The sequence below is a fragment of the Manis javanica genome, chromosome 14 (assembly GCF_040802235.1).
Source record: "Manis javanica isolate MJ-LG chromosome 14, MJ_LKY, whole genome shotgun sequence".
NCBI lineage: Eukaryota > Metazoa > Chordata > Mammalia > Pholidota > Manidae > Manis > Manis javanica.
Genome location: NC_133169.1, coordinates 367,829 through 381,747, shown reverse-complemented (window position 1 = coordinate 381,747; position 13,919 = coordinate 367,829). Strand labels below are relative to the sequence as shown.

The following is a 13,919-nucleotide window of genomic DNA, read 5'->3' as shown; positions in this document are numbered from 1 at the left end:
TTACCTTATTTTGGTCTTATCAGCCTGCAAATTTAAGACAGTATTATCGACATGTATCCATTTATGTATATCCATTTGCTATTTCCAGTTTTCTTCTAATATAAATGGAAATAGTGCCTAAATCTTAGTGCCTAAATCTTCTTTCTTTTCATACTTTAGATTATTTCCTTCTAATAGATTCCAAGAATCTGAAATAACTACTAAAAAGTGTAAACATTCTCCAGGCTATGGATCTTCAATGCCAAATGGATTCCTGGGAGACATGCCAACCAGTGTCCCCCACACAGCTTCTTAAGGACCCCTTGTCAGTGGGTGGCTTCCTCCATAGTTTACGGCTCTGACACACAAACGGGAAGACGGTTCTCTTAAATCTCCAAGTGTTTATAGGCTTTCTTTTTTTTCCATTTAAACTTTCTTCTCGGTTTCTTCTTTTATTATACATACAATGGTATATTTTTTAAAGGTGATTTTCAAATGTTTTGCTTTAGGGAAGTTACTGATTTTTTCTACTGCAGTATCGTTGATATGCCATCTTATATCGGTTTCAAGTAAAAAACACAGTGGTTCAACAGTTACCCGTATTATTAAATCGTCACCCCGACTAGTGCCATTACTGTCCATCAACATAGGAAGATGTCACAGAATCGTTGAGTATATTCTCCATGCCGCACTTCCATCCCCGTGACCAGGAAGTCACTGATTTTTGTGATCTGGGCATTATTTTTGTGCAAGTTCTTTGGCATCACAAAGTATCTATGGTCTCTCCTCCTTCTCACCCACTCGCCCTCCCCTGCTCTCTATTTTTCTGTATACTCGATGTGTCTCAGTGATATTTTTTAATTCTCCCATGAAAATTGTTTTTATATAAAGCTGTCCTTGTGTTCATAAGAGACACTTAAAATCTGTCTATTTTGGCTGCTAGTCATTTGATGCGTTAAGGTTCTTGATATTTGCGTCTGCATTCTGGACATTAGCCGCTTAAGATAAACTCTCCCCCTGGCCCCCAGGCCCCAGCCCAGCCGCCCTGTCTGCCCTGCCACCTCATACCCTCTAGCCTCCACTTCCCTGACCACCTGTCACCTGGCACCTCTCAGGTGCTCAGGCACAGCTGCTTCACCTGCCCCAGGGCCTCTGCACATGGGTCACCCTCCTTGAACACATCTCCTCCAAACGCTTTATCTCACGAATGCCACTCTGCTTTCAAGTCTGAATCTACGTATCGCCTTTCCTTCTAAATTCAATCTACATGACACAGTCTAATTCTGTACTGTGGCTCACAGTCAGCAATGTTTTCATTAGGACAGTACAGTTTTCCACAACATGGGGTCATGTGCAGTATCCGCATCCTCAGCTGGTTTATAAACCCCATGGCCCTGGGCCGAGGCTGTTGTTTCCCCATTGACTGGCACAGGGCCTGACCTACACGTATAAATAGTCGCCATCAAGGAGCTCAGCCACCTGACCGTAATCAATTTACATGTATGCACATAGCAAAGCATGTATTTCCCACCACTACTGTCCCTCTCCTCTCCTTCCTTCTATGAGCACAGAAACATCTGCAGGCTCCTTACAAGCACTCGGAGTCTTACTGTAACTTGTGTTCCAGTTTCACTGAAAATGTCTTGATTTTTACACCTCAAGCAGAGACTGTGCATCGGCCTTTATTCCGCCTATAAACTTATCAACTGTTTTCTTTCAGCTTCTGAATAACTTCTTCAAGGGCCCATTGCCAGAAGAATTTATGGTTCTGTTCAGAAACTGGGCCAAGGACTCCAATCCCGCAGTGTGCAAACTCAGCCTTCGGAAAATCGCCAGCATGGCCCCGGTCATCAACAAGGTGCGCGTGCGGTCTGTGTCTGCGCCACCAGGAGTGGGAGTCTGAGATCTGATACCACGCCGTGTCCTCACTGGTAAAACACGGATGTTTCAGTGTCTGTGAAGCTGAGACACCATCAAAGGAGGATGCATTTAGTCAATTCAGTGGTGTTTACCCCTTACTTGTGCTTTTCCCAGAAAAGTGCCCCAGCACTTCCCAGCACTTTCCCAGACTTCCCAGCAGTGCCCTTCATGAGATCCTCCTTACAGGCTCAGCCCCACAGAGACCTGGAAATTTCCCTCCAACATGCACAGGTGCATGCACGCCAATGCCTGTCTCAGAGCCCCCAGGCTTTGACCCCGCTGGTCACCTCCAGGCAAACGTCACTGATTCTGACCTCTGGCCGTCTCTTCCATCTCAGAACCACAACAGCCAGGGAGGCTGCTTACCCACGTCTTGTGTGGATGGTTCTCTGCACTGAGCCTACCAGTGGGAACCGTTTTGCATTTAGAATGAAATGAGCCGTGGTCTGTTTGCTCTGTCCATTCTTTTTGCAAATGGAAAGTTACCTGTTGCCTCGTCTAATGACCTTCCCAATGTTATTAACAACTGAAAGGGGGCTTCCATGCCAAGGTCAGTCCATGAGAATGAAAGGGAAATGGAGCGCCTCTGCAGTGAGGTCTCATGCACCACCTGCTAGTGAAGGCGACTTTCCAGCCAGACACGAGGGGCCTCTGGGGGTTACTGGCAAACAGTGTTTATTTCTTCACCCTTTTCTTTGCACCCTTTCCTTCTCTTCTTTGGTGCCTGCTTTTCATAAGCATTTTCCATTGCCTTACATGTTTCGTTGCCTTACAATTGATGCAGATCACCTGGCTTAGCGGCTCAGAGGCTTTTATATACAAATAGGTCACTGTAGGTTAGCCCAGGGGTCACACTACCGGTGGTGTGTTGGTAAATGTTTTACCCATTAGGTCTCTGAAAATAAGACCAACTTCTCCGGTGAAAATACCGCCACCACGGCTGGTTCCAAGCTATCAAAGGGACACCCTTGCACGTGGTGGGGGAGAGATGCACAGTACACACCAGTATTTATATTCCCACCATTCGACACAACAGTGTGAATAACAGCACATGTTTACAAGTGTAAGATGTAAAAAATAAGAAGTGGTAAGTTTTGACTTCTTATTACCATTGTTTCTATGTATCTCTAAGTTTATAAAATTTAATTTTTAATAGTGACTTTTGTTGATAGGTACAAAATTTTTGACAACTTGACAATTAATGACTCTTGTGATTCTGCCCCAGGATCTCTAGCCGCTGCCCAGACCCACAGGTGGGCCTCCCACAGGCCAACTCAGGGCTCCATCCAGTTCCAAAATCCCACCATTTTCCTCTTCTTCTGTGTAGATCAAAAATGTCAGCAGCTTATTAATATCCATCCTGGATACCTTCCTCTCCGAAGACAAGACGGTTGTAATTCAGGCCTTGTTCACCCTTCGAACACTTTTAGGCAAACTGGACAAGGCAACCTACTTCTCTTTGTGCACCAGGATCGCCTCCAGCTACTGTCCCCTGATGGACCATGTGAGTCACGCAGCTCCATGTGAGATGCTCTAGTTCAGCTGAACCCGGCTGAGGGGTGATGTTACAGCCCCAATCAGTCAACAGAAGACAGTCATTTTGTGGAAAGCCACCATTTCTTGTCCATAATTAACAATATTAGTCAGCTCAGTACTGTCCTCTTTGAACTGCACTGTAAAGACCTGGAAAAGTCTGCCTGTAAGAAAGGACAATCAAAGACAGCCTCTGTGCTCGGATGAAAGAGGAATTGTGGCTGAGTGACTGTCTATTGATTGCCCTGCATCTGGGCTGCCTGGGTTCAAATCCCCGTCTGCCTCCTACGAGCTGTGAAATCCGATTGTCTCCCCACCTGTACAGCAGAGAGGAGCTTCCCCTGGGGATTAGAGGCCATGTGTCATGCCCCAAATGCGTATTGTTATCCCACAAAGCTGTATGTAAAAAGCATCTCATCAGAAAGTTGTGCATTATGAAAATTCTGATCTTGTATGGCAAACACGTTCTAGAAAAACTGGATGGTAGTCATGTATTTTCATAAGCAAGAACATCTTGGTATGTCATGGGGAATCTACTTAAAAGATTCTCTGATGAGTTGTTTGTGAACCAGAGAATTATTTTATAGAATTATTTTGGCAAATTCTACATTTTCCTAATTATTAAGATTCCATTGAAGAGGGCACAGTATTATTGAATCATAGAAAGACACAATTCAGTGGAAACAATTATTCTCTTAAGGACATAATGATAAAAATAATGATAATAACAGTGGCTAAAATTTGTTGAGCATTTGCTATGCACCAGGCACTATCAAAATATTTACATGTGCTGTTCCATATAATTTTCTAAATAACTCTATTGCTATTATCCAGTTTATATCTAAGAAAACTGAGGTAAAAGGAAGTGAGCATTTGGCCAACTTGACACAGCTTAATAGTTGAAAGGTACATGTGAAAAAGTACTTTCAAAATGAAATCATTAGGAAAAACAAAATGAAACAAAGCTAAACGAATCAAACCAAACCATATGAAAAGAAGGGAAGCCAGAGAGAGAAGAAACTTGGCCAAGTCCCCCTAAGTCATTCTCTGGAGACAGAGAAAAATATCAGGATACTAATGAACTTACGTTACCATGTTCCTCCAAATCACAAGAAAACACAAAAACTCCCACAAACTTACTCAACCTTTGGGGGACAAAACTGTAATTTCAACAGTGTGGAGTCCCAGTTCACGTAACCATGCAGTGGTTAGCATGCCTGCCTCCAACACTTTCAGACTGGGAGAGTGCTCACAAAATCCTACATGCGAGGGAAACTCAGAAGGTCTGGGAATACTGGAGCCCACACACCCACAAGGCAGCAGTGTGGGGAGGGGGCTGCCCTCCCTGAGAGAGGCCAGGCACCCCTTTATCCAGGCCCTGTCCTCTCCCCGCTTCTCTCATCTCCTCGCCTGTCCAGCCCGTGATATATGATGATCACCACCACGCTGATCCCCCAACCACCCCTGGGAAGGAATATATGAAGCCATATTAGCCATTCATATTTTGTTGGGAATCTATCCATACATTCCTGAGAACAGAAAGGAAAAAAAAATTTTAATTGAAATCAGAAACGTTTCTTAAAAACTGCAAAGTGATGTTATATTTTAAAAAGTTAACCTGTTCCTGTGACCTACAGTTTTTCTCTCGCAGTCCTTGTAATCCGGTTGCCTTCCTCTTTGTCCTGAGAAGCCTCTGTACCCCCTGAGCTCTGCAAGCACTGCAGCGTGTGAACACAGCGGTTCACCTTACTTCAGGGTCTTCACAGGAGTTACCCCCAAGTTATATAAATGATTCCAGTTTATATTTTAGGATGTTAAATACTGTCTTCTTAGATTTAAGAAGCTTTCACAAAGGATTTTTTTAAAGCAATCTGAATTTTGGTAAACAAATCTAAGAAGAGCTGATTACTTAGACTCAAGGGTGTATATTTTCTGAAAATAAGTGATAATAATTTCATTTACATGTATAAGTGTGCATATACAGATAATATATATACACATAGGGAGTATAACTATATACATGTGTTTAAACACCTATGTAAAAATGTGAGCATACATATGAAACATGCTTAGAGTAATGTCCTGGAGTGACGCCGTATCTGTGTGCACGTCCCAGGACAGCAGCAGCATTCGGAGCATGGCTGTCCAGCAGCTGGGCGAGCTGGTCAGGGACATGAGTCAGCACAAGTCGATGCTTAGGCACGTGGTCCTCAGAGGTCTCGTGCCTCTGATCCTGTTTTTAGAAGATACAGAGACAAGAGTGGTCAGAGTAAGTCCTGGAATCTTGTTTTCTTCGGTCTGCCTAGAATCAGTGTTTTTGTACCGCCAGATAACAAACCGTCACTGACCTTTTCCTGCTTCACAGGCGTGTAAATTTACATTAGAAATCTGTGCCTCGGAATTAAACTGGTCAATGCCACATTTGTTCAAAGACAAACAGTACAGTTTTGACCTAGTGGTCCTGGACATCTGCAAAAACGTGGTGAGTGCCCACGCGGTTACTGCCCTGGGAACCTGGGAGGACACCCAACGTGGTGATGGTGAGGTGGGGATGGAGGGAATCACACGAGAGGTCACAGCCGGGGTTTGGGACCGGAGCAGACTTACGTTCCCAGTGCCTGTCCCTCGCCATTCACCTAGTTTTCTTCTTCCGACCCACCTACTCTGAGCCACAGACAGTATAGAGGGAGAAACGGCCTTCAAGAGCACCAAATAACCTGAAATTGTTTTACCTTCCCCTAATGAGCTGGTCCTCTCAAGTTTGAGCTGCAGGAGTAGACGCTGGGGAGGGAGAGCGCCAGTCAAGGGTGGGAACACAGTGGGGCTGGGGAGTCCACCCTGTGGGCAGAAAAGCCAAGTTCACACACAGAAGCTCTCCGCTTGTGCACCTGCCCCAGTTTATAAGCAACCAGCTGCTTTTCTCCAAAAGCCTCTCCAGAGGGGGCAAATGTGCTTTTTCAACAACTGGCTTCTCTCCCTTGTTATTCTCAGCTTATTTCCCATGGGAGCTGCATTATGGATTTGATACATGACATCTTAGGGTTCCTGAGGAGCTCCCAGCCATATCTGAAGAGAGCATCAATTATTTTAATAGGTAAATAAAATTCCATTCTGATCGCGTCATTTGCCTTAAGAGGTACAGAATGGAGTAGCAGCTGGAAGTCTTTGAAAACATCATAAATTACCTTAGTTTATGATGGACAGCACTGCATGGTGGAATCTGTGATGAACAGAAGTTTATATGTGTAATGAGAACAGAGTTGTCTTTTGTAAAGCACAGTGAGCACAGCTGTGTGATTAATTATAATACGACGTGTATGCAACAGGATAAAATTCACAGTTTCAGCCCCTTCATGGCACAAAGACCACTTCCCAAAGAGTAAGAAGAACAAACCGCACCAACAGCGTCACCACCACACGCGGATGCCTGCGATCACGGCAATGACACCTAGAGAAGAGCTGCCAAAGCCTGCGAGGTCCTGGGAGGTTGGGGGGTGCTGCAGGAAGCTTCTCTAAGGTGACTGCTGCTTCTGTCCTGGACAGAGCTGACCGAGCAGGCTTTCTCCACTAGACTGTCACCATCGTGATCAATTAGTAATCCTTCATTAGGAGTGACAGGAATCGAGCTCCCAACCTGGTAGTGGGATCTCCCCGAGGCCCTATTTGGTGTCCTGGCATAGCAGGGGTGCCAAGGACCAAGAGAAGACAGCCACGTCACTGGAGAGAGGAGTCGGTCAGGGCAGAAGACAAACTGAATTGTAATCAGTGCTGAGCTCATGATCTGTGTGATCAGAGAGGAATCAATACACACGCAAGCTCAGAAAACCCGGTGTCATAGAAATTTCAAACCAGAACAAATTCCTGCTATCCTGGATTCTACCTGGAACTTTCTACCAATAGCTGTCTGTGTGTAATGTTGCAAGATCCAAAAGTAAGTAACTAAAAAAGGAAATGGCATTATGTTTCTACAGAGGTATAGTCCCAGGGGGAAAGGACAGGAAAGAAGAAAATCAAATTTTAGAAAATGTGTCTACAGAACAATTGAAAATCATGATAAATATTTCTGCGAATCCAAACTTTTGGAAATAAAGACCTAAAGTGTAGATACAGGCACATGAAAATTAAGTTCTCAAAGGTGGAGAGAAAAATGTAAGAATAAAGTTTACAACCATTACAAACAATCACATTGCACCCAGCAGAAGAGAAAAGAGAGATTGCTAATAAACCAGTAAGGGATGGGGGAGTGCAGGGTTGAGAAATGAGAGCAAAATAAAATGAAAGCCAGCAAGAAACAGATTGCTGTTTCACACACACAGATATAGGAAATACATATATGGCATATTCTATGTATGGACAGAGAACTTTGGAGTTAAATTCTTTGAGCATTTAGGCAAAAAAGAAATTCACCTATAACTTACAAAATAAATAAATTTGTCATTAGATTTCTCCACTTTATATGCAACTCTAAAATATAGTAGAATAGTACCTACAGAACCCTAAGTAGAAAGAAAGTTGTGACTGAGGAATTTTATATTCAGCAAAATTATATCCAACTATAGAGAATTGTTGTATTTATTACACACAACTGTAAAGATCTATTATAAAGGTATAGAATTTTAGATAATCTGTACTCACCTAAGGAGAGACAAACACATCTAAGACACAGAATACAAAGCCTGCAGACAGACAGATCCACACATGTATAGACACCTGACATGTAAATCAGAACTGGCAGCATTATGAGGTCAGAAATGATGGGCTATCCAATAAAAACTCCAGGACACCTGGGAACACATACACACACATACACACAGGAATTCCTACCTGACACGCTACACAAAAATTAAGTCTAGGTGTATCAAGCCATGTAAATGCAAAGCATAAATTTTTAAAAAGTTTAAAAGAAAATGTAGTATATTTTCATAACCAAAAGTAAGCAGAATTTTTCTGAAGACAAAAAAAAGCATGAAAGTAAAGCAACAATCTGGGAGAAAATATTTTCAAAACACATAACAAAACCATACAAATATCCAGAATGTATTAGGTGTAATAACCTAATTTAAAAAACCACAAAAATCCAACAGAACAAAAAATGAGAAATACAAACAAAATAAACAAAAATAAAAACCACCAAGAGAAATTTTGCAGATGGGAACACATGAATGCAGATAACTGTGAGAGAAGAAAAGATCCCTTTTACAAAGGTGATAAGTAAAGAAGGGAGGAAAAGGGGAAGGGAGGGAGAGGAGGGGGGCGGAGGGTGTACAGACAGACATAAGAAAGGGAGACTGAAAAGAAACTTCAAAATGTGCACAGCGTTTCCATGAAGAAAACTTGCAAACATCACTGAAAGATACAAAGACTTGAATAAATAGAAAGATATAACCCACGTTTTAGGAAAGAAAGAATCAAAATTTTGAATGTATCAATTCTTTCCTAAATGAATCCATACAAGTAATGAGATGCCAATTAAAATATGAATAAGGTTTTTTTCCCCAAAAATTGAATGTTGATTCTAAAAATAATGTGAGAGTTATCATGTGAGAAAATCCTAACCAAAAAAACAAAAGTGAGTAGCCTGTTGGATATTAATTGGCTACAGGAATGAAAATCACTTAGAACAAAATACTGCTCAGAAATAAACACCAAAACATGTAGTATTTTTAAGTGAATCATTGTTGGCTTTCAGTAACAGTGACGAAGATAAAGAATATTCCTCAAATGGTTCAGGGACGCCTGGCGAGCCATCTGGAATTTTAAAAATTGTTTTTATTCCTGTCTCATTCCTTACACAAAATAAATTCCAGACAGGCAGAGGCTTGAATGATAAAAATGAAACCATAATAACAAATAAAATTAAATAAAATCATACAGAACAACTTGCTTTACAGTCATGGGATGGGTAAGATCTTTCTAAGTAAAAGTCAAAATGTAGGAACCATAAAGAAAAGTTTGATCAACTACGTAGACAATAAACATTTCTGCAAGGCAAAACCACTATACACAGAGCCAAAAGCCAAATTGGGACAAAATATTTACAGCACTTCACGTCTGAAGGGTGAATTCCTACCGTCCGAAACATCCTTAGAAGTCCATGCAAATGGACAGATAAGCCACTAGCAAAATGGACAAGCAACGTGAAAAAAAAAAAACATTATTTGGCTCATAAACATAAAAATTTCACCACTTCAAAACGCGAGGCAAATGACAAGGATGACATGTTTTTGGCAGACCCAAGCGTTTCTAGGGCCCAGCTTTGCCCAGGTTGCGGGAAGGAGGCCATCGTGTTCCTGGTGGTGAGAGTGTGCATGGCTACAAACCGCGACACGAGCAGCCTGGTCGGACCCGTCCCAGTGTGAGATGCACACTCTTTCGGCCCAGCGGTCTCCTCTCCAGACAACTCACCCTCTGACAGTCACAGGTGAGAGAGGTGTGCTACACAGATGTTCCCTGCGTCACCCTGCCTTCGCCTGTGGCTTTTATCCCCATGTGTGTTTACTGGTCACCTTCTGATTTCAACAGTATTACACCAAGAAGACAACGTTAAAGGCAAAAAGCTGTGTCTGGGCCTCCCGATTTTAAGGCTTTCTTCCAACTGCCAGCCAGTTCACCTTGTACCTGCAAGGACCAGGGCTGCCCGGCGCCACCACTAGTTGCCAGACATGCTTCAATTATGGTTTTTCGGATGGGCAAGCAGGGGATGATGACATTGGATTGGCAGTTGGAGTCACAACTGCCAACCCTTAAAATTTGGGAGTTTTCACATAAGCATCTGGATTTCCAATTATTTCGGGAGGGAAAGGGGGAGAGAAGGCTGCCCTGAGCCTGCGTTCCTGCACAACCATCACCCTTTGCGATGGATTGCACTTTCTGCCCACTGAGGCCCCACCACCTACTGCTCTTCCACACAGCAGACATCACACCCATGCAAGCCCTGCTGGCATTGTGCTTAATTTACCATGTTTTACAGTTGATCAAATTCTGCTTGAATTCATTTGTGACTCATAAGCCCTGGTGCAGCCACGTGGGAAGTGTGCGGTGATGATTAAAGTGAGCATAAGTGTATCCCTTGCGAGCTGGACACCAAACAGCCATGCACACAGATGGAGGCCACAGCTCACGGAGAGAATGCCCATAATAACACCGCCTTTCACAACAGCCCCAAACTGGAACCACATAGCCCACCACCACCGAACAGACCAGCCGTGCTGCATCCCCAGACGGACCCTCACATAGCAGAGGTCAGCGAACTCTGTAAAGTGCCAGACAGTAAATATCTGGGGCTACTGCCCTCTGGTCTCTGCAGCTACTCAGCTCTGCTCTGTAGGGCGAAGATAGTCGTAGATGATTCGTCAACGGGCGAGCCGCTGAGCACTGCTGTGTTTCTAGTAAACTCTATTTGCCAATTCCTCCAAGTGGAAACAAGTGAACTAACAGGGATGAAGAATGTCCTGGGAGGGTGGAGGAGGTGCGGAAGGGCGTGGAGCCTGCTCCGGACTCAAGTGTCATCAAGAGATGCTTTTCTGTGAAGACATCCGTGAGGGCAGCCCAGTGATATGAGAGAGTGCATTTCCACACGTGTTTGGGGGTAACCTTAATCTCACTCTGTCCTCAGGGTACTTGACAAAACTGGGTGGCCACTTGCTGCTCAAAGATGAAGTCAAGATTATTCTGGACGGTGAGTATGAAGTTGTAATGACTCCTTTATGCAGAGGTGTCGGCAACCCAGTTCACACACGAGTTCCACAGCGGTGCCGAGCCCGGAAGTCAACCCAGAGCCCGTGAAGGGCTGGTGGCGGACGGGGCACCTCCTCCTGTCTCTTCTCCTGCCTCCCTGTCTCTCTCCTTTTCCAGTCTCTCCATCTAACACCTGTCATATCCCAGCCCCCTTAAGAATTGCAGAGCTGGGGATTCATTCATTCATCCAGCCAACAAATGGTCTCCAGCCCTGCCATGTGAGGGGGTGTCCTAACTGCAGGGTGTGCAGAGCCCACAGGGCAGCTCCTTCAGGCAGAGGCCACGCACACTCACACCAGGGGGAATTAGGGGAGGCGATTATCCTGTCAGACTTTCAGGTCTTCAGCATCCCCCCCTCTTTCTTACTCTCTATTTCCCCAACAGGGTCAGAATGACACACAGGTGAGGGAGACAAGAGGGCAGCTGCCCGCTTTCCTTTTCTTGGTAATATTCTTTTAGAGTTTTAGGTTCACAGCAAAACTGAGGGTCCAGTGCAAAGATTCCCCGGGTGCCCCGCCCCCCACGCACAGCCTCCCCAAGGGCCATCTCCCCCCACCCTGCGGGGCACTTGCTGCCCCAGTGACCACGTCACCCCCCTCTCTCACCCCCTGGGCCCACGCTCACCCACGTGCTCAGTGCCGCTGCCCACAGCCTGCTCCCTCCATGCCTCTCAGGTCTCTTCCTCCTTCAGCTCCTTGTCCTCTTTTACAAACCTGTTTCTTTTTTGTCTCTCTGTTTCTTTTCATTAAGAAAGAAAATAATAATTTCCCACAAGCCTAGTAACTGGATGTAATGACACTAACATTTTGATATGTATTTCATCCCTAACATGAGCTACTTCACATTTGCTCTTAAAACCATCATATTGTTTTAGACATTTTTTTCACCTAACCATATACCAGAAACATCACTGCATGCCAAGAAATGCGGGCCTCCATCACCATGCGGATGTGCGTGCGCTATCTCATTTAATGGTATTCCTAATATGTAAGCAGGTCCCTATTGATGGACATTTAGACTGATTTCAAATTTTTCATTATTATGAGCAATGGTGGACCTCTTCATGAATACACATGCTACCCAGTAGAATGCTTAGCACACGACAGAGCTTAGCACTAGACATGGGTTGGCTAGTCAATCTGTCCCTTTCTCTGGCAATGAGGGCTGGCGGGGATAGAGCATGACCCCCCTGGATGACGGGGATAGAGCATGACCCCCCTGGACAGTGGGGATAGAGCATGACCCCCTCTGGACAGTGGGGATAGAGCATGACCCCCCTGGATGACGGGGATAGAGCATGACCCCCTCTGGACAGTGGGGATAGAGCATGACCCCCCCTGGACAGTGGGGATAGAGCATGACCCCCCTGGACACAGAGAAACTGTGCAGGGAGGGCTCCGTGACGGGCTTCCCAGCAGGGCCCCAAGCTAACGGCCCTTCTGCTGTTACAGCTGTGGACCAGGTGCTGCAGGATGAGGACCCTGTGACCAGAGAGTTGGCAGAGATAACGAATAACGTTATCAAGGAAATAACCCACATGCTGACTTCCTCCATCTTTAAACAAAGCTTCCGAAGACTGTTTAACTGCATGTACATCAAAAAACTGAAACCTCTCTATAACTGTGACTGGTCAAGCAGACAGAGTGATGGGGAGGCCCTTCCCTACGAGGCTCATGAGGACTTCTTAACAAAGAGCAGCAGGTTCACCGGTGCCCAGGGGTGCACCTCAGAGGAGGGGACCCGTTCCTCTCCCTCTTGATAACTTGAGTGCATCTGTAGATGCCTTTCTGAAGGGTGTTGGAGTCTTTACTCCCCTATCAGCTCTCACTGCAAATGTAGGAATCTGCTGCTTCTCTGCCTGATGGTGCCCAGAAGCCTTACTTCCTCCAACCCACTAATAAAATGAAAAATCATATAAGCAGAGAGAAGCTCTTGGAACTTGTGTCGATCCATACACATCTGTTGAGCACCTTCTCAGTACCAGACTCGGTGCCCGGCAGTGGGGACACAGACAAGGCCCCCGTCCTCAGAGAGGTCAGTCTAGCTACACCCGTGGGGTTATTTCCATCCTGCTGGGAGGGAGGATGCCCGGGGCGGTGCCCACTGAAGAGGAGGCAGGAAAGCAGCGGGGCAGCCAGGGAAGAGGCTCCTGGTAGAGACAGGGAGGCAGGAAGCCTGTGCGGAGCCTGAGAGCTCACTGTGGGTACAGTCCGCAGAGCTGAGACCCCAGGACGATCATGCGGCTACCAGCTCAGAGCCATTAGCTTTCTGCAATGCAACCCGATGGTTTACTGGCTCCCCACTGCCACCAGGATCCATCTCACTCTTCATCTTGGTTTATAAGAAAGCTGATACTCAAACACAGATCTTTGGAGGCCTGCTGGGCTGGGACTCAGCTCACCACTCCCACCCCAGCCTCAACCGCTCCAGCTGCAGGAACCTGCTGGCTGGTCAGATGAGAGCCATTCATGCCCCTCGAGGCAGGTGTTGTGGCTTTGTGACCTGGACCTGGAGTCCACGTGTGGTTCTGTTTCTCTGCCCACTTCCGTGCTGGTGTGGCGTAGCCCCTCCACCTTCCCATGGGCCTTCTCCAGCTTCCTTGGCTTCTGGTCCAGGTGGGGTGGTTCTATGGGCAAAGGACGCCCATGTGTCCTGTGGGACGCCTGCATCACCACCATCCATGATGAGTGGTGGAGACCAGCAGGGCGCCGGGCCTGTGGGCACCGCCTCTTCACCCAGACCTGGATGCC

General features: G+C 45.6%; 1 protein-coding gene and 1 long non-coding RNA gene across 3 annotated transcripts in view; one reads left to right on the top strand and one right to left on the bottom strand.

Annotated features, from left to right (window-relative positions):
- Positions 1-13,067, top strand: part of MROH9 (maestro heat like repeat family member 9) — a 46,420-nt gene extending 33,353 nt beyond the window's left edge. Inside the window, exons 15-21 of the mRNA XM_073221751.1 lie at positions 1,700-1,837; positions 3,227-3,403; positions 5,549-5,701; positions 5,798-5,914; positions 6,424-6,526; positions 11,048-11,110; positions 12,621-13,067. Of these exons, the coding sequence (XP_073077852.1) occupies positions 1,700-1,837; positions 3,227-3,403; positions 5,549-5,701; positions 5,798-5,914; positions 6,424-6,526; positions 11,048-11,110; positions 12,621-12,928 (1,059 nt within the window). The 3' untranslated portion in view covers positions 12,929-13,067. The remainder of the gene's footprint in view (positions 1-1,699; positions 1,838-3,226; positions 3,404-5,548; positions 5,702-5,797; positions 5,915-6,423; positions 6,527-11,047; positions 11,111-12,620) is intronic.
- On the bottom strand, positions 3,375-8,100 carry LOC140846188 (uncharacterized). 2 transcript variants are annotated; one of them, XR_012125107.1, is made up of 4 exons: positions 6,618-8,100; positions 6,165-6,270; positions 5,068-5,665; positions 3,375-4,961 (listed from the first exon to the last, which is right to left on the bottom strand). It is a non-coding gene; the product is annotated as an uncharacterized lncRNA (long non-coding RNA). The 2 variants fall into 2 exon arrangements; XR_012125106.1 differs by having other exon boundaries at positions 3,375-5,665.
- Positions 13,068-13,919: the final 852 nt, after the last annotated feature.